The sequence below is a fragment of the Zootermopsis nevadensis genome, unplaced genomic scaffold (genome assembly GCF_977971745.1).
Source record: "Zootermopsis nevadensis isolate Lab colony 2312 unplaced genomic scaffold, Znev_1.0 Znev_ptg000021l, whole genome shotgun sequence".
In the NCBI taxonomy this organism is placed as follows: domain Eukaryota; kingdom Metazoa; phylum Arthropoda; class Insecta; order Blattodea; family Termopsidae; genus Zootermopsis; species Zootermopsis nevadensis.
Window position 1 is genome coordinate 21,522,096 of NW_028259153.1, and position 24,554 is coordinate 21,546,649.

Here is a 24,554-nt window from a genome sequence, read left to right on the forward strand (position 1 = left end):
CTTTTCACATTACATTTGGACAAATACATTATGTATTTTATGTAGTGGAAATCTTGCAAGAGGCATCAGTAACAGGAGTCTAGGTCCTTGTTCAATTTTGTGTCTTGCTTGCTGAGAAGGATCACAGGTATAATTTTAATGATTATGTCAAAGTATTTACTTTTATTATACAGTGGATAGTACAGCTGTGTTAAATATAAAACTCTGTATATTTTTTATTAATGACACGTTGTTGTCAAAGATTCATAGACTAGTTAGTATGATAATTTTAACAAAGTATTTCAAACACATTGTTAATGTGACATCGCATAGTGGTTTGAAATGAAGGTCAACATGTTTTTGTTTCAAATATGTGGGTTTTATCACTCTTAAAATTGTATGTTATTTAATTCATAAAAGAAAAACTTTCATAAACATAAAGCACAAGTATGTAATGTAAATTATATTGTAGGAAAAAAAAATAGTCAGAAACTGTTGATGTAAAATTCTGCTATCTCTTTTTGTATACTACTAAATTTTAATACAAAAATTGTATGAAGACTGTCATTTCGAGGTCCCATTTACAAATGTGGGACCACTGATTCAGATTTTACTGTAATTCCATTCCTGAAAAAGAAGCACGATTATTGTGGATCATATAAAAGTGGAAACATACTAGAAGGAAAAAAATTACTATAAGCAGTCGACACATCCTGATGTCTTATGAAGTTACGACATCATACAAATAGTTCTGAAAAGGGAAATGAAAAGTTTAGAACTTGATAAGTTGCCAATGTAAATCACCCTCCACATGCAAAACCTAATTTATGGTTACATTCCCTACATATAAAATTAGTTAAATTAGAAGTTACATCATGGGGGTGTATCACGCAGCCCACACCATGTATCAACCCACAACATGGTAGATCACCGAGATGGTTATGTAATATTTGTACCTATGCCTGTTAATATTCCTTCTGCCAGACTTCATGTTCCAACTGTACCGATACTAAGACCCCCTAGATCTTTCAGCTATTTGTTAAGGTGCCTGAGAAGGAAACATGTAAATACAGAGTTAAAATTGTTAAACCATCTATGAGCACATATCCAGACTAATCAATCAACGTAAACTTCCAACGCCTTTTTCTAGGGGGAGGGGGATAGTATTTCACTGCGTGAGAGAGAGTGATACTGATGTGGGCTTCACGAATTGTTAAGACAATATGCCTTGAACATCTTGACAGTGCACCTGTCTTAGGTCTGAAAATATCTAAAGATGCTGGATCAGAAATTAATATTGCCAACTGGTTCACAAAAATCTCGCTAGGTAGTAATATTTTTGAGTAAGAAAAAACCTATAAAACTGTCACTCTGGACTGATAAGCCGGACAAGTCTATTGAAAAATGTTAAATTTCAGAACAAATTCTTGATGAATATAAATAAATATTAAATTTCTGAATAAATCTGAAGTACAATTTTCCAAACGTGTTGAAGAGTTTAACAACAATTTTCTACCGTCCAGGCATTACAACCGCATAATGGTAAAAAAAACACAAGTTGTAACACACGTTTAACTCTTCACGTGTCATGAGTTAATGTACTGTTTGTGGCACCAGGTGGCAGTACTAATATTCACTGTTAACGCGAAACAGCAAGTTAATAGTTGCGTTCTGGCCACCGAAGGCTCCAGGATGCCACTGAGCATGTACAAATAGCACTGATGCAACATTCTATGAGTCAAGATAAATTTATTGTTATTTATAAGTCGTTGACATCAAACCTATTGAAGCGAGTAAGCAGCCAGTTTGATCCCAGATTATGTATTTTATATGATGGGTTTCTTAGTTCACAAATTTAAATGCTGGTGTCTCAAAACATGCTAATTCTCCCTCCTGATCAATCCACACTTAAAAATTATTATTCAGTTACCTTAGAAGTTTGCTGATGCAACGCGTGGTCAACTGGAACCTATGTAAGCCAAAATGCACAGCTGATAAAGATTAAAATCAATGCATATTAAGTGTTATCATAGTCTGAATCCATTTAGATAAACATATATGCAAATCTAACCCGTTAATGTTCCGTTTTGCCAAATGGGACACACACGGAAAGTATCTCTTGAAGAATCGGGACATGAACCTGGGATCAAACAAAGGCTTCGTATGTTGTTAATGCAATACTCAGTGACAGGCTGGACCAAAGCATTGCGCTGGTCTTGCATCTACGCTTACAAACACAGTGAGTCCGAAACAGTCAAAATGGCTTCACACTTTCGACTCAGTCTGTGGTCCACGTGTCAGACATTTATTAAATTGGGACTGAGGCCAACTGCGAGACAGAGGTCATTATCCAGATTCATAAAAAATAGCGTATACCGAGAGTCTGGAAACTGAAACCCTTAAATTCACAGACCACCGGATCCTGTACATTTATATTTCTGGTCACACAAGGCCACACGTTCAAAATATAAATGAATTTTTGTTGGATTTTTGTAATCTATATTATTCAGATCTGAAGCAATATATCAGTATGTCATGATGGTGTAGATTTACCCTAATTCTTAGTGGTACTTCATGATTCCTCTTTTTCAGTTGATAAAATAAATTTTTCGCCCTCTAAAAATTAAAGCAAGTCGTTCACATAACAACTCTTTAAGTAAAGAAATAGTTTACCACTTATTATGTTTTGTGAACCTATCTGCAATAGCGAGTACCAAAATTTTTAATAAACTGCCATGAAATTCCAATAAACTACGATTTATATCCCCGCAGCTTATGAGTAATATATAAAAAATGGGTAAATGTGGGCCAAAGTGTTTTCAAAATTTTAGAAGTCCAGACTTAATACGATGTTCCTAAAAATCCATTTTAAATTAACAGGAGCTACAAATTTATAATATAGCGCCAAGCTCCGTACTCGTTACCAACACTTATTGTAAGATATGACAACAGATGGATATTACAAAGTAATAAAACTGGTGTAAGCGTAAGTGCATGAACCTCTGCGAAGCACAGAATTGCTTCGGCATGTTGCCAACGAGACTCATTTTTCTCAATGAATTAACAGTAGGCACAACATAGCGACGATGGCAAGAAAGGATGTGGCGCGTACTGCTGCCATGTTTCCTTCATTTTCAATGACAGTGTAGCGTAGTTCCTCATGAATCTCCTCGGTCTCAAGCTGCAGATGTTGTTCCCTGGCATCCGGCTGCTCCTGAGAAATAGTAGCGTTGATGTTAACTTGATCAGAATGTGATTGGATCACAGACCCACCAAGTTTGCCTGCAACGTGAACAGTAAATTAGTTATGATTATTCTTGTAAATTTTTTTAAAAAAAATTCAAACATGTAAAAAAAAAAAAAATTGAGTAGCAAATGTTTAGATTTACATACCTTGGATGCAGGTACTGAAAGGTATAAACAAAGAATATTTATCCTGAAAGATAATTTCACAGGAAAAGGACAAGTTATGTTGGTAAATTAGGGCACTGACCACTTCAACATGATATTCGGTAAACACTGACATTGATTTGACATGGGAATATATCGCTGAGTGTTTAAAGCAATGTTCTCCTACCTTTCTCAAGCAGGTTATCATCTTTGTAGTCGACCCGGATGAAAGTGGACATGGTCACCTCAAATACCTTATTGGGATCGGCAGGTATGGATGACACCTCCCTACGCCTGCGCCCATATCCCGTTTGCCCGTTGCTACACTCCACCTGAACATATCAAGGTAAGTTTTTCAGAAAATGATACCTCATTTAGAAACACTGCTGAGATATTAGTTTGTTATTTAAGAATGAGAGCGGAATTACCACTTTCCTTCTATCTTCTAGAATATCATTGATTTTCAAGAAGAGACAATGTGAATTATCACAAAAATACAAAGGTAAAGGAATTTAATTTTGTGTTTTAAAACAAAGCATTAGAGCCCGTGTCAAGATTCTTACAGTCATGTTCCACTTTTACATCAGATTAAATCTACAAATTTTAAAATTTAAATAAAATATTTTCGAAATTATTAAATTAATTATTCTGTTTTGTCCATCTAATCACAATTATATTTAACATTTTACAAATAAGATAATTAAAATATCATTTTATGTTTCACATCGAATAATCGATTTACATTTGGAACATTTTTACAACATGTTTCGGTTTCATCGAACCATCTTCAGGTGTAAAATTATATCAACAAACTTAAAACTCAATTACAATTTCTGTTGTGTAGCTTTTTGGTGATGTTTACACCTGAAGATGGTTCGATGAAACCGAAACATGTTGTAAAAATGTTCCAAATGTAAATCGATTATTCGATGTGGAACATAAAATGATATTTTAATTATCTTATTTGTAAAATTTTAAATATAATTGTGATTAGACGGACAAAACCGAATAATTAATTTGATATTTGATTCACAATATGACGCAATTATACTATCTTTGGAAATTATGTTAAGTCATATGTTAAAATAAATTATGTTTGAAGGGTTAAATATATGAAGGAAAGCACACAAGTATTTTTGAAAGAGTACCCAAAAATTAAGCCTGAAATTTTATCTAAACCCTCTCCGCCACAGCAGTGTTACTTCGAGAATGTAAACAGATACCAGAACATTAACACACATTGGTGAAATGTGAGCGTGATATTACTGGCTTCAGTAACTCACCCCTCTGCATTTGTCCAAGCAGACATTCACCGTGCCTTTGAATTGTACGTAGGTTGACTCCGGGAACTTGAAAGCCCGGAACTTCGCCGACAGAAAATCCCCGTCAACGGTGTTAAAGTTCTCAAAGAGGTAGGGGTCTACCGAGCACCTACGACAAAATTACGCACAAGAACGGATTGATAATGAAATATCAACAAAATTATGAAAGTAATTAATTGTTTTCTTTATTCTGTTTGTATCTACGGGTAAGGTTAAACAAGTAGATGACCACACAGAAAGATTATGACATCACAATCATTTATAACAGGCAAGGCCAAGCGTATCCAAACAAATCACAGTCAGTCAATGTTGGTCCGTGGACTTCTATGCAGATTCCTAGTTTTAAAGATGAAGTCAGTAGCTGACTGTGAAATATCGGTATCAACTTAAGAGTTCGCGTGGTGTTATAACCCAGACAGTCAACGTGAACATGAGCACATGGCGTAGCTGTTTAGAAATATGATGTCGCTGTGCTGGAAACTGTCGCTTTAAGCCTGATTACATCCTTGTACTGGGGGCAGTGCCACTCACCCATTGAAGATGATGGTCTCTTCCTGTGTCTTGGTGTCTGTAACCTGCATGTAGCTGACCAACAGCCCATATACCGGTGCGCTCGTCTTGTCCAGGAATATTTCCATCTGTAGTGGCGTACCCGGATTCACATTAAGCTCTCCTGTAACCAGCTGCCCTCCTTGACGCACCCCAACTCCCAGAATTGGCTCTGGGGCAGATCCTTTCACGACTTGGAGCTCTGACTCCCTGAAACTATCATGATACATCATCACAGATCTTAGTCTATCAGTTCTTATTACAACCAACGTATTTATCCTTATTTAAAACTTGTCATTCTCGTACCACGAGAACCTCAAATTTCATGCACAAACCATTTCATCAGTCCAAGGTCTGAGGACGCTACTTACTCAGATTCCTGGAAGCCAGCGGGCAACACGTTTCGCTTTTCCCTACGTTGCGACGTGACGCATTTGACGAGAATCACTTCTTTTGGCAGGCTCGAGTCCTCTACCACAACATGGTGATAATATATAGACTGACCCTGTATCACAATACAAGTACGCGTTAATAACCCTGAATTACCACTGTCACAGAGTGAAAATAAAGTAAACGTATTCAAATAGAGCGACTGATCCACATGAGAACATGCAGTGAATCTCGCCCTATTTCCTTCAGACCTATTTCAACAACATCCAATCTACATTTAGGTCTTTAAACTGATCCATTCCCTTCAGACTTCTCAACCCTAATTTTGTCTTACTTCTAATTTTCTCCCTAAAATAATGACAATGTTTTTCATTACAAATCTTTAGGCAAAAGCTCTATTCTCTCTGAAAAACAACCTCACAGCGAAAAAGTATATACCGTAAGCTGGTTGTGTATCCTGTTTACGCCACACTGGAACATGTCAGTTAGTGACAGCTGGAAGGTTGCCTTGTTTTGTTCCAGCTCTGGGTGGCAGGCTTTGTCTGTAACATAAAACCATTGATCTCTCAGTCATCCAACGCATGATAATTAGGAGAACACTTAAATAATCGAGGAACTGAAACCGGGTTGCGTTGACAACACATTAGACGACCGTAGGACAAAATGTGAATGTAAATTCTGCTATTACTTACCTGCAAAGTGTTTTAACTGTTCTAGGTAGATATTAGTAGTGGTCTCCGTCCGAACTAGCTCCACCAACATGGTGTCATTTGAGCATTTTACCTTGTAGTGAACTGCAACAGAGAAAATATAATTAATGTCACACCCATCCCAGACATGAAATTGGCATCTGTATAAAAGAATTTTAGCAAATTACGACAAATTTTAAACTAGCAACGAGTGGGAACCATAAGCGTATTACAGGATAGACCAGAAACACACATTTCGACGTCGAAACAACGCTCCGGATAAAGCGAAGACAAGCCTCAGGGCGCCACGACGAGCGTCGGGACGTCATGTGTCGCGAAGACGAACCTCGTAATGACATAAAACCACGACGTTGGCAACTCGATGCCGAGCGTCGCGATACAGATGTGTCATTCCGAATAAAGCCTAGGAGTGCCTCGGGTCGCCGTATAACAATTAGATATGTTTAGCGCCCATCAGACAGCGAGAGGAGAAGGGGTTTGCCAAGTAACAACCTCGTATCGGCTGCGTGTTACCACGCACAACGAAGCATGATCTAATCAGAAACGCTAACGGAATGACCACAGCTGACCATAACCACACACTTCCGGTTCCAGAGCCGTGATCTTTATGCCAAATTCTTTGGTTCGTTATTAGCAAATTCGATTTTACGCCGCCCAATCCTGGGCAATCCTTTGAAACACGTAGATCGTCTAAATAATATTTAAAATTTCAGTCCGTACCGCGAAGAAAAAACGATACTTCACCATTACAAAGATCAACTGGTTAACCCTTTGAAACACGAAGATTGTCTAAATAATATTTAAAATTTCAGTCCGTACCGCAAAGAAAACACAACATTTCACCATTAAACTGTCCATAGTACGAAGGCCGCTACAGATCCTCGAAGGTAGATGGCCCAGTGCATTTTCTGACTAAGTTCATTACGTCATACTTAAAACTTAATTAGGTTCTACTTTCAACGTTGTTCATGTATTCATAAGTCAATGGGAAATGCGTTTATATTTATCTCATCGAATGGTAGAGGGGATGCCTATTACAGGAATTGTACACTGTTTCAAAAAGCTTGAAAAAGGATTAGGAATGATTATGGGTTGAAAAGGTCATGGACTTTACTTATCATCTATTCTATCTCGTCCTCAAGGAACATAATAATCGTAAATGGTCCAGATTTTGTTAAGAGAATCGAGTTGTAAATATTTCCTCACACTTCGAGAAATCTTTTGCGCTCTGAGACCAGGAAGTTATCGATTGTTTCCATTGGAAACTTTACTATCTAAGTCACGTTGGAATCGGTGACTCGATACGACAAGCGACTTCATAGCGTATCGTTGTTTTATTAAATTCGTGATAATTTCAAGCATTACCTAACTCTGCGAACCCCGAAGGTAGATTGACTTGTGCTACAGACTACAACTGAACTGAACACACGTGAAACAAGTAGTTCCAGAAAGGTAATGACTGGTCTGACTGGTCATAGAAGTTCAATCCAATTTCTCCCGCACGGTTCGTGGTACAAAGTGTGACGTCTTACAACGTTCTCTTACCACAAAAGGCAGAAATAAAAGGTTTAAGAGTTATCAAGGAATAAAAATCACGCTACAGTGACTTGTATTACATTTTATGGGCCTACTTATATTTCCAACCGAGTAAAAGCACGCCTATACAAAGTTCGTCTAGTCTCCTCGTTCGTAGTTCGTTGCCAACAACTGCATTTCAATTTTTAACATTTAATGGAACTTCGCCCCCTCATCATCTGTTCACGAATAAGTACTCCGCCCTCTTCCAGTCTGAACATTGTCTGGGAAACTTAATCCGAAATGTACCCTTCTTCTGGCGACCACAAAGCACGTGGATTATTAATTAATCTTATTGTACCGGTCCAGGCAACACACACACAGCCTCCTGGTTCTGCAACTGTAATTATTATTTTCGCCGCAGGGCGCTAGTGGTCAGGTCAGTCACCGCGCTGACCATTTCAAACATTCTCCCAATTGAAATGCGCGCATTCTCATATTTTGTTAAGATTATTCTGTATCAGATTGAGAGCCTGTTGGTTGAAAGATTTCCTAGAAAACAAAACATTTCAGAACGTAAAGTCTACGGGAAATACAGAGCTTTGTTAGAGTAATGAAATATGTGACATGGCAGGAACATGTTAAGAGGATTTAAAAAAGAATCATATCCGAAAGAGGTTTCAGTTTGGACCCACAAGGAAAAATGAATGCCGAAACGCATTCCTTTCGTAAACAAATCAGTGTACCTAGCCACAGTTTCCTTAGTAATTCGCACCAGTTCATTATTACCAGTCTCCATGTTTTCCGTAAGAAAAGTGTGAGATGTCAAGACTGTCAGACAAGCCCCTATTAAAGATGGGTGTCTCATGCGTTGTAGCGCCGTATAGTCTTACCGACGTTTCAGAGGCATTAAGCAAGTCTGAAACGTCGGCAAATTTCTACCACAGTACACAGCGCTACAACCCACAGTACCTCCAACATACTCAAAATCCTCTATCATTACTTGGAATATTCGAACGAGAGTCCGTAATTATCGATATATGAGGTGATCGACCGCCACGGCTTGAGGACAAGAGTGACACATGTGGAGCGACTGTCGGTACTACAGCTTCCTGCTTTATCATTGTATAATAACTGCATTGGATACAAAACAAATTTTGTGTCATGGGATTAAAAAAGAGGGAAAATTTGGATCGACTTTCCAGAAGTTACCACGGTTTGTCGAAGTCTTCTGGGACCTTAAAATACGCCATAAACGGCTTATTTAAGTTTCTTTCCGAAAATTTTGTTTCAAGTCATCTGACGCAACATAACCTGTACTATTAAAATGTGCAGCTAAGTAAACAAAGGACAGATAAGCGTACTCAGTCCTAACAGAGAATGCTGTGGTCGCACCTTCACAAAAGATCAAAATTAGTCCTCCTCAATACATTTATCCTAAGTCACTAATATTATCTGCGAACATTAAGCAATGAAAAATACAACAAAGCGAAACAAATTTAAACAAGAATCAATGGTACATGAAACTTTGATTTGTGTCCCAGCTTGGGAAGAAATGTCGAATGGACCAATACGTCACGCGACTAACTGAGCATCTTAGCTTAAGGACAGGGCATCTTATCGGTGCCGCCAGATCCATTCGTCTCAGTTCCAACAAGTGAAAGTAGGTTAACTGACCAAAGACGTGGGGTAATGGAACTTCAACTGTACCAGTGGTACCAACATCACCACTACTTCATTCCCTTCACCCGTTTCCTACAAAATTTTACTTCAAGTATTATGTGCATTTTGTGTTAATAAGAGATCTGTTTATTACACTTCATACTTCAAGACTATTCTACCCGTCGATTAATGCCACCAAATTGTAGTAAATTTATTCACTAAAACGTGGTTTAATCGACTGAATGTATGTGGGCAATAGTTTAACAAAAGAATTCGGTTGATTTCTTTAAAATTTACCGCGTATTTTATATATGAAAGTCGTCTTCGAGAACATGTAAATACATACGGCGTGTTCCATAAGTCCTTGCCCATAGGAATACTTTTGATATTTGACAAAATGCTGGAGAATCCGAAGACGGAAAAAAATGTATGCAAATGTTGATTCCAATTTCAAGTATTAGGATTTTTTCACGTAGAAATTTCCATGGTCATGTCCTATATACGAAATGTTTGAATGAATTTAGCGTTACAAGTGCAAACGTACGAAACAAAGCAGATCTTCACCACTCGATACAGTATCATCACATTCTGATTTGTGCTGTGAGATTAATGACAAAGGTACATAAAGCGACGTTCTACCCTTTATGTCATTGTTGTATACAACCACAGGAGATTTCTCCGAAGTATAAGACACGGATGTGTGCTCTTGAAAGTAAACATTCAGAAAGCAAGCATGCAAACAGAGTGGGCCATGTATTTTTCGTCAGTCCAATTGGGGCAGCAGCCATGTTTGTATTAATGTGTACTGTCGTAATATTCCATACGGCCTTCATGTTACTCCGGCCAGTTATACCAGTGGTATTTAACCTGGGGTACGTGAAATTTAAAAAAAAATTATGATAAACACTGAATAATCAGTAATGTAATTTATTTAATTTATTTTAAATGTAGATTATATACAATGTATAACTTTAATTATACACCAACAACTTTGGAGGTACAAAGTTGAAGAGAAATTATATCTGGGGGTACGCGAAGACATCTTAGGGGGTACGTGAAATTTAAAAAAAATATATATATTATTTTATGGTAAACACTGAATAATCAGTAATGTAATTTATTTAATTTATTTTAAATGTAGATTATATACTACGTATAACTTGAATTATACACCAACAACTTTGGGGGTACAAAGTTGAAGAGAAATTATATCTGGGGGTACGCGAACAAAAAAGGTTGAATACCACTGGTTTATACCACCACTGAAAATAAATTAATAAAATGCACACGTTACTAAGTAATGAATTTGACTTCATAACGTAATAAGAATTATCATATTTCTGGATGCGTAATGAAACCTTAACATATTAAGTAAAATATCGGAGGTCAAATTGTTTATCATGAGATAAGGGCGATTTCTACGATGCTATGAGATTTAGGACTCTCAAAGATCGTCGAATGTTTGTCATAACGGGCAAATATGATCGACGCGCCTCCTACATTGCCAGGTGTATGAAGATGCTGATTACACTCGATTACAGAAAGAGTTCGCTAGATCGTCAAAATGACTTTATCACCAAACGATGGTGATCATTTTTTAACACGCTGATTCAGGTGGCCATGTGTACCATGTTACGCAATGCCACATAATCCGTCTTGAAGGCGAAAGTGAAAGGTGTGACGTCAACTTGGGGTTAGTGATCTTATTAAGCGATTTGAATAAAACCAGGGAGGCTGCAACGACTAGCGAAATGTCATGAAAACATGGCAAGTGCCGACACGTCTTACTGTTGACAATGTGTAGAGTGCAGCGCCTTGACGGCATGTAGTAGGCAAAAGATGTCCAACAACTGAGTACGGAAACACGTGATTTACAACAACATTTCTTTATGTTCTTCCGTGTTTTGTAAAATTCGGTCTGCGACTCGTGAAACACCTTGTATACCGAAAATGAATTTGAAGGGAATCAGCCGATTTCACCAGGAGGAATTAAAGGAAAACAGGGAAACTTTTCAGTTATAGGAACCTGTCTTCGAACCGAGAAACGAACATAGGGCATCAGCAACAAGACGTAGAAATACCAGTCACTGAACAGTTATGTTCATTACAGAGAAAAAGCATCAGTGATTGTTCGATTTTACACGTCTGATGGACGTGTCGGGTTTTTAAAGTTTCCTCCACAATTCAGTGCGGCTTCTGACTTCATTACAGAGTGTCAGTCCGCAGACCCTTTATGAGATTGATCAGCTTCATCAAGGCTTGTTTGTATGAGTTCAAGACATGCAACGTCGTGTCTCCACACGCAAATCGTTCAGAAGCTCGGATATGGACTAATGCGAGTGACTAATGGAACGATGGTTTCTTCGTTGTGGGCTTAGAAGTTTTTTTTGCAAGGATTGGCATGGAATCGAAAACAGGAGCTGCCCAGTTTACTGCGTAATTACTACTGAAATCCTACTGATGGCGTTAAAAGTGTTTATTTACCAAAAAACAAACTTTCCTCACAAATAACAAAAACATTTTTACTTGTTCAATTTTATCAGTCTAATCACAATAAAATATTATTATTAAATATTAAAATATTACAATTAACATTTAAATATTTAAAATATATTAAAATGATGCTCTCTATCGATATGTTCGATTTATATTAGAGCATCATCTTTTACACTACATGTTTCGGTTCTAAATGAACCATCTTCAGGTGTATAATCCATATAAACTCAAATGTAATATTTTAATATTTAATAATAATATTTTATTGTGATTAGACTGATAAAATTGAACAAGTATATATTCAACACAATATGACGCAACATTATCATCTCAAAAACAGCAAGGACCTCTGAAACGTTGATAAATTTCTACTAGACTACACGGCCATCTTCGTAATGAGAACCTCAAATCCTACTTTGTAAACACCTTGTTCGACCCCAGCTGCTGCTACCTTACTTGGACATTAGGGTCGAATCTCGAACTTCTGTGGGCGCGACGTGATTTTACAGTTAACCGCCAGAGGTCAGTGAGGTGTGGCCGGTTTATGACTCAGCTGTAACCCACTAGGGATTCTGCTCGCGACTACTAACAGACAAGAAAACATCGAGTGCACATGCTCTGAACGATGATACTTAATCTGCTTATCTGTGAATCTGTACCTGATATTTAAGACTCCGCTTAACGGGGGTTAAATTAAATGTTGGGGAAACACTCGGGCATTTGAATAATAATTATAATTAAACATTAAGTTTACATTTCAGTCCGCATTCATAAGGTATCTGCCTGTGTCCTTGCTTATTTAACGAACCATCTAGGGACTACCAAGGGTGCAGGTAGCAAATGCGTGGAGGAATGGGGGAAACTCAAGAAAATCTGTGGTCGGGATTCAACACCAAGACTTTCCAAATGTATAACAAGACTATTGAACACATATATCGTGCCCTTAGATAGGAACACTAATGTATGTGTATTGATGCCGAATTCATCAGAGTTACAGAGCCCACACACACCGATTAGATTCACTTTTCCAAAATTCATGGAAACTACTCATCACATAACGAGTACCGTTCTAACTATGAGACAAAGCATGTGATATACAAGGTAATCGAGCACGAAGCATCCCATCTTGCTAACGTGCATTCCACACGGAAAAAGAGTTTAACTTTTTAACCAGCACTGAAATCTCTAACAAAGTTCCCATCTTTATCCAGCATTGAAATCTCTAACAAAGTTCCCATCTTTATCCAGCATTGAAATCTCTCATACGTTTTAACTGTTGTTCAACAACAGTGGCTCCAGAAGAGCTAAAAATTTTAGCATGTTCATTGGTCAAACGAAGACTGGGATTGAGGGGTTTTAATCCCGAATAAGGTATCTGTATTTATCATCGCCTGTCATCTTAATTTTTCAAAATTTGACGATTTTGACGTGAGACTGGCCATCCGGTAAATAAACCACTATTCAAGACTCCTGGGAGTGATTCTCACGATTGAGTGAACCACTCTGAACGAGGGTAAAAGTCTCAGAGGTCCTGTCTTTAACAACCATTTACATTTCTTTACCTACAACTGAAGGCAGCACAACAGCATTCCAGTTATGACTGTTAATCCGCTATGTCTCGATGGCCGAATTCCACAACACACGTATGTACTGCAGTTTGTTTCATACTGGGTATGGGGTCATCCCATCGTCTGAGTACATTTTTTTATTTGCTTAAGTACCGCTCTCGAACTGTGCCCCAAGACCCCCTGATTGCAAACGTCATTCTCGTTCCGGTCGGTTGGTTCTGAAGTCTTGTAACCTATATTGAGTTCCGGGCCAATAGTATACGACAGATCAACGACAAGGAAGTTCAGACATCCGCTGTAACGCCTACAAAAAGATAAATTGGAATCAATGTACTTACAAGTCTTATTAATAACTATAAAAACTTTACAGGCTCAGAGCTCAGGCTTCAATTCAAATTTATTAATTTATGCACTATCAACAACACAAACTGTTGGGGCTTTCTGGCAGGTACTCGGCTAAATATTAACACAGTAGAGTAAAGTTAAAGACAGAGTTGTCCCTTGTTTAAGTAACCACGCCATGCAGATGTAGGCGGAGGTAGAGGTCATGTGTTGTTGATATCAGCATCAGATGGCGGTGGTGAGTGGTTACATTCACACCACGGTCACTTTACACCTGAAGAAAGAATCCTGGTCCAATACAGCATCACATAAAATTCTGAAGTTTTAAAATATGCTTTGTGACGACAGCAGACTGTGAATATTAATATTTAAATTAGTAAATTACGCACAAGTACGATGACGGATGGGTAAATGAATAGCCCAGAGACGATAGATAACATAGTGATGAGATGGAATAGAGCTTGAATATCGATTCACTACTTACATCTATTGAAAATTTTTATGTTAAATTTCAAATACTGAATTGCAGGTGTCTTGAGTATCCAAGCGTCAGGATGACGTCCCTTGTTATGTAAACGTCTATGAAGGCAACTGATGGCATCTGCAAGCAATCAGACGGGCTACTTCTTGTATGATGTCACTTTCACCACGACAGACGTGAAATTATGCGCAAAAAAGGGCAGGGCCTAAAATTGTAATGCACCTTTAATAGTTGCAACGGATTGTGTCATTCCTAAATAGTCTTCGCGCGTTTACTCCACGGCTCTGAACCGGCGTGACTTTATACATTCTCTGTGTAGCCCAGCTGTTTCGGCAAACCGTGGTTCGCGAATCTTACTGCGGAATGAAAATATTTCAAAAAGCTCCCCGGAAGAAATGCATAACGCTGACTTTAATTAATTAATCCCGAAGATTCATTATAACTTTCATAAAAACCTCATATTAAATCTCATTCGAAGTTAAATTATTCAAGTCCACAAACTCACACCGTCTTTCTTTATTAAATTTTAGTGTCGTCTAGGTCTCTTTCGGACTTTTCCGACTACCAATTCAAGAGATGAGGTAAAATTTCAGGCCTTAATCATTATTATTATTATTTAGTGTTCTGTCTGACGACAGGTCCATATGAACAGGATCCTTCCATCTTTTTCTCGGACTGGGACCTGTTCATATACGTTCTTGGCAGATGATCCAGAAGTGGTTTGCCATTGCCTTCTTCTGTGTGAGTGTGAATGGAGTAATTGTTGGGATGCCACGGAGGAAAACTCCGTGTTGCCTAGACCACGGCCTTGCCCAACACAAGTTATAAATTTCGGGCCTGAATCAAAGGAAATAAATTGAATTTATGGTAATTTTTATTTGTGGCATCTTGACTATCATGTAGATTATATTTCCACTAACTTCTTTACCATTTATCAAAGGAAACTGTCGAACACCGCGTAAGTGCGAGAAAATGAGGTAGGCCAATCAGGTATCTGGAAGGACACAGAGGAGGATTAAGTGAGAAATAAAGTCTCGAGGAAAATGTAACCTCAATTACGTGTTCGGTCACGGTCCACGACATCGTTGTGTCTCGACAGAAAGAAACCGTGTAAAAACATGTGAATGCTACGGTTTTGAGTTAACACGGTTTGAAAAAAGCAGTTTATGGGTCAGCTGTGAAATGTTTGGTGGAAGTAGTGCGTGCAAAGTTGGTAGTAATGGTTCATAAAGCGGTCGCACCTTCTTAAGAATGTTTTACAAACTAAATTAAGTAAAATGTGGCAGTGAAGTCACATGTCCATGACAAATTAGCTGTTTCGCCATTGCAGTCAAAAATTTCTTGCGAAGGAATATTCAAATTCAGATCACGAGCAAAGAACAGACGTGGGTTCATTTAGAGATATTCAATAAGTTACGAGACAACTACTCATTTTTAAGCGCAAACATACTACCCATAACTTTATCGCAGGTTCTGGTTCTTAGCTGGGATATTTGGTTAACATCTGATGTTAAGGAATTTTGGACTTTAAGGGATTCTATTTATGCCGTGTGTTGTTATAACCGTTGCTATGCTAATATTGTTAATGAAGAGGCCGTCTTCTGGCGACTGTTTTTATATACCACAACAAGGATAGCTTCTTACGTTGAGTTTGGAAAGTGTTCAGAAAGAACCACGACTTTTTGTATTTACAGTCATAAAAAGCTGTCGCCGCGAAAACTTCAAATCATAAAACACTGGTAGTCTAAACGGATAAGGCAGCAAAGAACTGATTCGTGAATTAGAAAGTGTGACGACAAACAGCTGTTCTCGCTTCTCCTCAGTCATTTGTCTTCCTTTATTAACCCTTTGAAGTCGAAAGGCCACCTTAAAAATATTCAGTCATTCAGTCCGTACCGCGAAGAAAACACTTCACTTCACCATTACGAAGATCAACTGGTTAACCCTTTGAAGCCTAAGCTCGTCTAAATAATATTTAAGAATCCAGCCCGTACCGCGAAGAAAACACAAATCTCCACCATTACGAAGATCAACTGGTTAACCCTTTGAAGCCTAAGCTCGTCTAAATAATATTTAAGAATCCAGCCCGTACCGCAAAGAAAACACAACTCTTCACCATTACGAAGATCAACTGGTTAACCCTTTGAAGCCTAAGCTCGTCTAAATAATATTTAAGAATCCAGCCCGTACCGCGAAGAAAACACAACTCTTCACCATTACGAAGATCAACTGGTTAACCCTTTGAAGCCTACGCTCGTCTAAATAATATTTAAGAATCCAGCCCGTACCGCGAAGAAAACACAACTCTTCACCATTACGAAGATCAACTGGTTAACCCTTTGAAGCCTAAGCTCGTCTAAATAATATTTAAGAATCCAGCCCGTACCGCGAAGAAAACACAAATCTCCACCATTACGAAGATCAACTGGTTAACCCTTTGAAGCCTAAGCTCGTCTAAATAATATTTAAGAATCCAGCCCGTACCGCAAAGAAAACACAACTCTTCACCATTACGAAGATCAACTGGTTAACCCTTTGAAGCCTAAGCTCGTCTAAATAATATTTAAGAATCCAGTCCGTACCGCGAAGAAAACACAACTCTCCACCGTTACAAAGATCGACTGGTTAACGCTGTTTAAGGAAATAATCGCTGTTTACTCTGAGAATCTTATGAAAGTATACAAATACACTTTGTGCACCGAAAGCAAATTTGTTGGGACACGCCCTTTCTGATATCTATAATAAAAATAATTTTTTTGTAGAGTCTCATTTGAACGTTCTATCTGTAATATACACAACGAAACAAAAAACATGTTTCATACCATCGTAACAATAAAATTAAAAATGGTAAGAACTCCAAAGAATGGTAAATTCAGATTACTTCAAATTGGGGGCAAATAGTTCGAATTTTTGATTTGATATTCAGCCCAAACACATTTCCGCAGTTTTTCCTCATTACATGAGATACTGAGCATAAACCACGAAGTTCATTAAGTTATTTTCAACTCTCCTTTGTCGAGCAGCGCATATGCAATATCACACAAACGTATCGTGCTCCAAGGCAAAGTAATTACGAGCCAACTGGTGTTTAAGGACACAATGAACAAAGCAGTAATGCAGTTTCTAAAGACTGATGTCAGTAGTCTTCGTCATGTAAAATCATTGTATATAAATAACAGCCGAATGGAGAAGATTCGAAGGCCACCAACACCATGAACAAAAGAAGGCAGTGACGCGATATATCCGTTCGAGTTGTTTGCTAGTCTCTGTTATGTACGCTGCTAACCGTTCGAGTGCTGTTTAAGGATCCCGAAGAATCATACCTTATTAGACATCGGGTTTTAATTGATATAACATATAAATTTTATGTAATTTGCAGTGGATCGTCACATATAATTAAAACAAAATATGTATATTTATTTTTCACAGTCTATACACAAACTTATTTAAAATAATGTTGTTAAAATATTATAACATTTACAATATGAAGTATATTATGTTATATTTATGGCGCTCCTTTATCGTGGTACGACATTACATTATTCGGCGCTTTTATTTTTGAACGACATGTTTCGATGTTTTATGACATCATCTTCAGGTTTATCAATTTTATATTATTTTAAAAACTATTATACATTTTGATGCATTGCATTTATTGATCTTTTAGTATGTTTGTAGACTTTTCTGTCTTCATAATGATCTGGTGTTTGTATTTGTGACGTATCCTACGTCTGATAGCAGGAGACGATAAACTGAAGATACAAATTAAAACAAAATATTTCTTGCTGTAGCCATTTCACGTTCCATTTCTATAAAGAATACTACAGCAAGAATTCCATATTTTTTTTTAAACAGATAACGTACGAAAACTTCGAAATCCCATATTCGATGGCGAAGGATTTCTTTTTCGATTTCATAAGTTCGCGCAACTGAACGTGTGGCAACATTCGTGACATTTAAGAAGTTGGCACTACGATCTTTCTCGAATAGACTGTTTTTTCATCTCGCGTTCATATAAAATGTTTTCGTTTGTCGTGTATCTACTAGAATGGGATGTGAGATATTACAAAAAAATATATAAAAGATAAGACGTAACACATAAAATAATTCTTTACTTATTCAACAAAACATTTCCAACCGACTGTAGCATCGATAATTTGTGATACTGAGTTTGGAAGGGACGTGCATTAAGTAACCGTTGACTATTTTAAGGTACTGTTCCGTGATTTTTCCGGAAGGAAATGGAGAAGACTAGTTTATTTTAATATAACTTCCATGCCTGTCGGCGACAGGATAATTCACGCATCTTCATAAGCGTCTGTGTCCAATGCCTGACGGTTCAGCAGAGCTGTTGGCAACTCTGTATTATGTAAATTGATGTATCATCTCCGCTAGTCATCATCTTCTAATAGCTACTGCATAAGAATGAGTTTCTGTTTCTCGGTGTGTAGAGGGGAGCACTGGCCTGTTCTCAGTTTCACTTTCGCATTAAATTTCCCTAGCAAGAGCTGGAACACAGATCACCATCTTCATCAAAAACGGAAGCTCATTGTCTGCCCTCCGTATCATCACCACAATCATCATCATCGCTTGTAGCTAGCTCAGAAAATTGTAGTTTATCACTTCTACCAGACTATCATTAGAATGAAACTACGTATTTAACAAGAGAAGAAAGAAATGTGTACTCCTGCGTGGAGTATGCATATCTTGCAGACAAGTTTTTCTTTATTTTAGTAAACACTTCGTTGGTATAATGTTTATTTAAGGTCTATTACAGATGTAAATCTTATATCGGGATAATTAAAAGTGTTTGTATTTCTTCTTCACATCAAAACAAGTTAACAAATGCATACCGTAATAACATTTACGTAAGTGTATTAAACAATAAAACTTGTTTTATCTTTCGTTACAACTTTCGCTGGAAGATTTTTCGGTCCTGTAAATATTTGCCGAGTTGCGCTCAAGATTAGCGCAGAACTGTCCGATACTGTTAGAACTCTTAGAAGTCTTAACTCGTAAACAAATTTTAGTAAAGCTTCCCACTATCAAATTTCATAAAATATCAAGTAACCCGAAGCAGGTTTGGCGTCGTTGGTTTGAATCCGGTTCACAGACTCCCACTGCCTCATTTAGCGTATAAACGGAGTCCAGACACTTCGATGTGGGTTGCAGGAGGAAAGGGTCATTGTTTTCTCAGAGGTTGGCGGCCCTGGTGAAATACCCCGTGTGGGCATTAGGACCTTGTAACTTACCGCAACCACGCATACCACTGGCCATCATAATATTAATAAATACAGGGTGAGCAGGATTTCGCAACAGGGGCTTTGCTGGACAGTCGATGTGGTATTCAGCCGATACATTGACTCGCTCCGACGCACGTAACTAAAAGACTCATCACTGCAGTCTCGATGCAATCACAGGACACCGTGGGTTTGTACAGACCGACTGTATAAACTCACAGCCACAAGATCGCTGGACAGCTTCGTGCTCCCACGCGGTTTTATAGGAGCCCCAAAAACAGTCTCAGTTCTTTTTAAACTCGCCCTCATTCACATCACACAATAGCATTTAATCATCAGCGAGATGTGAACCCAGGACGTAATTATGTAGAAATCGCCTCTCACCGAACAAAGTTTCCACGTACCACTAGACACGAATTTGTTTTCAACAAAAAACAGTTACACCGACAACAATGGATTACTGAAGTTTCTACACGAAAACGATGAACTGTCCAAAGGAATAATGGCAGTTCACAGCGAGATTCGTACGAAATCCATAAATAACTTCTGCGGGCAGAACACATTGTTAAACCACGCAGTTCATATAGTTACCATTGTGCTTTAAATGGTTAACCACAGAAAATAACTACATTAGCTTAAAAGTGTTCTCTGTCACTGGCTGTTGAAGGTTTCTTGGAAGAAAGGTCAATGGTCAGCAGCACATGAACAATTGCGCATCGCTATCGGACATCGCACCGGAAGTGGCTGCTTCCTGACATAGAGGAGGCCATGACACAGGAAGTGAAGCTATTTGGTTTTCGCGAATGATTAGCAAAAAAAAACGAATTAAACCGACTCTACCGTAATATAATCCGAAAGTTCATAAAACAATATCAAGGACACTTTTAGATACAATCATAAGCAATTTTGTATCCATCCACCATCCATTCTCACTCGTTGTTTCCCCAGGACCCATATTAATGTCATCCATCCATCTCCTTATCTGTCTTCCAAGTGTACTACGTGAAGAACAGAAACTTACTACTTACTTACTAGTTCTAACAAAACATGGCGTCACTTCCCAGGTTAGAATTCTGAGACCAATTGTCTTTAAATGGGGGTTAAAACCTTTCCAAGAAACAGCAACCATGGGAAGAGACCTTCAGGAGCCCAAAGGACGCTTAACACATGGAAAACGTAACGGGACAGGAGATGTATCACCACATATCTTTGTTTATACGTGTCGTTCCGGTAGGCAGGTCGTGGGTTCGACGTCAGGTTGCAAGGTTCCCTTTCAATTGCATGTCTGATGAATTTAGATCGACCCAGGTTAAGATCTTAGAATTTGAATGGTTCTGCGATCCAATAGGCGGTGGTAAAACTAGCCGGAACTTGAAGCCGACGATATATATACGAACTACAAACCTACTACATGTGGCGCACAGTGAAAACTTCGCAGTGTAACAGAGACTTTTTAGTTACAACACAGGTAACAATTCCTTGGAGCGGTAGAAATGGAAATTAAGTTTTAGGGCGATCAGTAGTGTGAAAATTGAATGTAACTTTAAATATTCCTCCATCAAAAGTCATACCAACTCCTGACAATGCAAAGATTAGGACAAACAGGGAAATGTCTGTCGAAGCATTAGTAAAATAAGTTTCGTTTCTCTGTTTGCTCGTCAAAATTACTTTAAAATGCAGGCCTACTAAAATGTTTAATGGTTTCACAAATTCTTATATACGTGACTACAACAATTTTATCAAGTCTGGTTTCTCTTGTGGATTTAGAAAATGAGATATAGTAACGTCGAGCTCATTTCAGCGCCTGTTAGCAGAGAAAGTCATTGTTGAACCGGAAATGTGTTGGTCACGATTCTACGAAGCCTTCGAATTTCAATACGACACGACCAGTCAGCTCATGGTAAAGTTATCGCCGTGGGTGTGCAACGATAAAGACGTTTAGTCAGCACATCTTTTTACGTACGAACTTCTGCTCAAGGTATTCGAACGTAACTCAATAACGACGATAGAACGATGACGATCCAAAATCAGATACAAATAGTGGCTTGATGGTTACATAGATTAATAGTTAGATCGACATTGGCGTAAGAAAAAGTGTTCTTGGACATTTTAAAGGACAATTTACCTCAAAACCTTGGAACTGATTTTGTCGTGATCTAGAGGTGACGATGATCTATCCATGACCTCAAATTGAAATGAATAAGGTCACTCAGGTTCCTACAGCAAGAATATACATTCGCGCAGGATCTAGGTGTTGTACTTTTAAACTTATAAAGCTTATTGGAAACTATAAATAATGTATTCTTCAATAATCTACCTTTTGCCCGCATATAATTGTAGGATAAAACTGAATCATTTCCTTAATAGCATTAACTGACATTTTTGTAATTAAAGAATGTTGTTTTCTTTTGCGGTAGTGTCTTAATTGTTAATTAGACTTACGAGAGCTTTGACTTCACTAGGATAATCACACAAAAGGGTGAATTATGTAATATTTACAGAATAATGTCTGACGCCGTCTCAGGGTTTAATATTTAACCAAAGGCCACAAAATTCTGGATATAAATATTAATAACAGAACATAACTATTATTTATTTTATCTGTCTCTTAATTTCCTCGCGAATAAATTTACAGGCCTGGCAACAGCTAAACACTAAAAAAAAAATAATTAAAAACAGATACAGACAGCAAACGCAGGTTATGTCAGCAATTTGATGAAACGACAGATCACGTCGTGTCTGGATTCCCAGTGCTGGCTAAAGAGGAATATATACGACAACATGATCGTGTGTGTACTCAGTTACATCTTAACTTATGCAGGAAAGCTGGGGAAAAGCTAGAAAAGAAACATTGGTATGAACACATCCCGAAGGCGGTGGAGACAAGTCAGGTTAACCAAATAACTATTTTGTGGAACCAAAAGTCAAAACAGATAGAACCATCACAAATAATAAACCAGTTATTATAATCCGAAACAAAAATGGAACTCGTCTCTTAATTTATACAGTAATACCAACTGACAGGAATGTGATTAAGAAGGAATCAGAGAAAATCTTGAAATACAGCGGATGTTGAAAGTGAAAGTAATCCCAATAATTATATTAGCAACTGGAACTGTCTCGAAGTCACTCAGAAAACATTTGGCCAACATTCCGGGCGAAGACGACATTAGGGAACTTCAGAAAACTGCCATTTTGGTATCTTCATACATCATTCGAAAGACGTTGTCGTAAAATATATAGTCATCTCTCACAATAAAACTATATAATACATGTAATACATATTAAAAACAAAATGTATCTCGGAAATACCTTAGGGACAAGGTCTGTCTCGGGTACATGGGAGTACATACCTTATAAAATGGTTAATAGTAATAATAATTAAGACTGAAGAAGACAGAGCAAATAACCAGTTTTAACCAAAATGAAACAACGGGAATCGACTGTTCCTACAGCAAATTCACGCACAAGTTACGCGCAGGCCCACACACACACACACACGCCATTTCGAATCTGATAAATACCAAGTCACAGTCGACGTTTCGTGCATTGTGACAGATTTCTGGCTGATACTCACCCTTGCCGTGGGTGCTAACCGCCGATATCCAGAGCGTAATGGCGAGCACAACACCCGGTCCCATAGCTACGTGTACACGCACTCACAACAAGCGACTGACTGTCGACAAGACACCAGCCAGTCCCTACCTGCCTGACTGCATCTCCCCTCCAAAGCGACGCAGGTAAACACCGATCGTGCTCGATGCAACAGCGGCACAACTCTGTTAACACCATGCCCTGGTTGGTGCTCACAACACCCTATTTACCGACAGACATCCAGGAGAATATGTGTCCCTGAAGATGGAGGCGGTATCTTACTCCGAAACATCAATGCCTACCTACAAATCCACACGACCTTACGACCCCAGTCACTATGTGAACTCGAAGCGAAGACCTCCTGAACAACAGACATTTTTGAATGCAAATTACAGATGTAATTAGCGAGGCAATTTGACCTCCGCCTGATTCGGTACGAAAGTTACATACAGAATAAATCAGAAATCAATATTCTGTGATTTTTAGCCTATTATACGTTTAGCAGCCACAAAATTATTCCAGGACACAAAGAGTTTACGTAATTAAAGTATCGTATAAAATAATAAGACAATGTAAAGAGACGAATTTGCACGTAGAAGAACGAATATACCCGAACGGTTCTATTGCATGAGAATGTAATCAACACGGCAATCAAAATAAAATTTACTATCAAACGATACACATACATTTTTTTACGCAGTCAGTATGAAAAATTTAAGAGTCGCTAACATGGCAGTTGAAACGGACACAGTTAAGTTTTACGCGTGAGATTAGTTTTCTGAATATCAAATTTCATATAACCCCATGAAAAATCTACGAGCCTGTTAATTCACGAGTTAAATTTCATTTCATTGTCGAATTATAAATGTTCGTTACGTAAATATGGCGTCAACAGCTTGAGGTTGGTAAAACTGCGAGTCTTTGCAATACGAAAATATAAATTATGCGTTCTGCACAAAACTCCTTATTTAATTTCTGAATGTGCAGTTTTATTGCCTGTAATAATTCTTTAATTCAAGATGAATAGTTTCCATTGATCTCCTTTCTCCGTTAGTGAAATATGACCCACACAAGAGTCACGGATAATCATGATTCCGCACTGAATAGCTCCATTATTATTCCCATCTCAAACGTTGGCTTGTCGGCCATCTTACACGAACTCGCTAAAAGAAGTGATTTATTGACAGAATTCGCATGTACGAGTAACGCATGGCGATATAACCTCCATACAAAGTTCACAGAAACGGTATAAACTATCGTAATTTATTACAGAAACACACACACACAGCCAACAATGATTTTTATTTATCCAAGAT

The 24,554-nt window shown here is 38.0% G+C and overlaps 1 protein-coding gene across 1 annotated transcript; it reads right to left on the reverse strand.

Moving 5' to 3' along the window:
* Positions 1 to 142: 142 nt before the first annotated feature.
* On the reverse strand, positions 143 to 23,355 carry qsm (Zona pelucida superfamily protein qsm). The gene is made up of 8 exons (XM_087352778.1): positions 23,222 to 23,355; positions 6,323 to 6,424; positions 6,069 to 6,172; positions 5,612 to 5,745; positions 5,223 to 5,456; positions 4,653 to 4,800; positions 3,557 to 3,701; positions 143 to 3,261 (listed from the first exon to the last, which is right to left on the reverse strand). Exons 1-8 carry the CDS (start codon positions 23,283 to 23,285, stop codon positions 3,032 to 3,034), a joined length of 1,161 nt encoding a protein of 386 aa, XP_087208904.1. The 5' UTR covers positions 23,286 to 23,355; the 3' UTR covers positions 143 to 3,031.
* Between the last annotated feature and the right edge of the window lie 1,199 nt (positions 23,356 to 24,554).

Coding starts and splice junctions, on each gene's coding strand:
- qsm (XM_087352778.1), bottom strand. CDS start 23,285: ATGGGACCGGGTGTTGTGCTCGCCATTACGCTCTGGATATCGGCGGTT. Junction 5,457..5,611: donor GCTGGCTTCCAGGAATCTGA/GTAAGTAGCGTC, acceptor GTATCATGATAG/TTTCAGGGAGTCAGAGCTCC. Junction 3,702..4,652: donor GCTTGGACAAATGCAGAGGG/GTGAGTTACTGA, acceptor TGATATGTTCAG/GTGGAGTGTAGCAACGGGCA.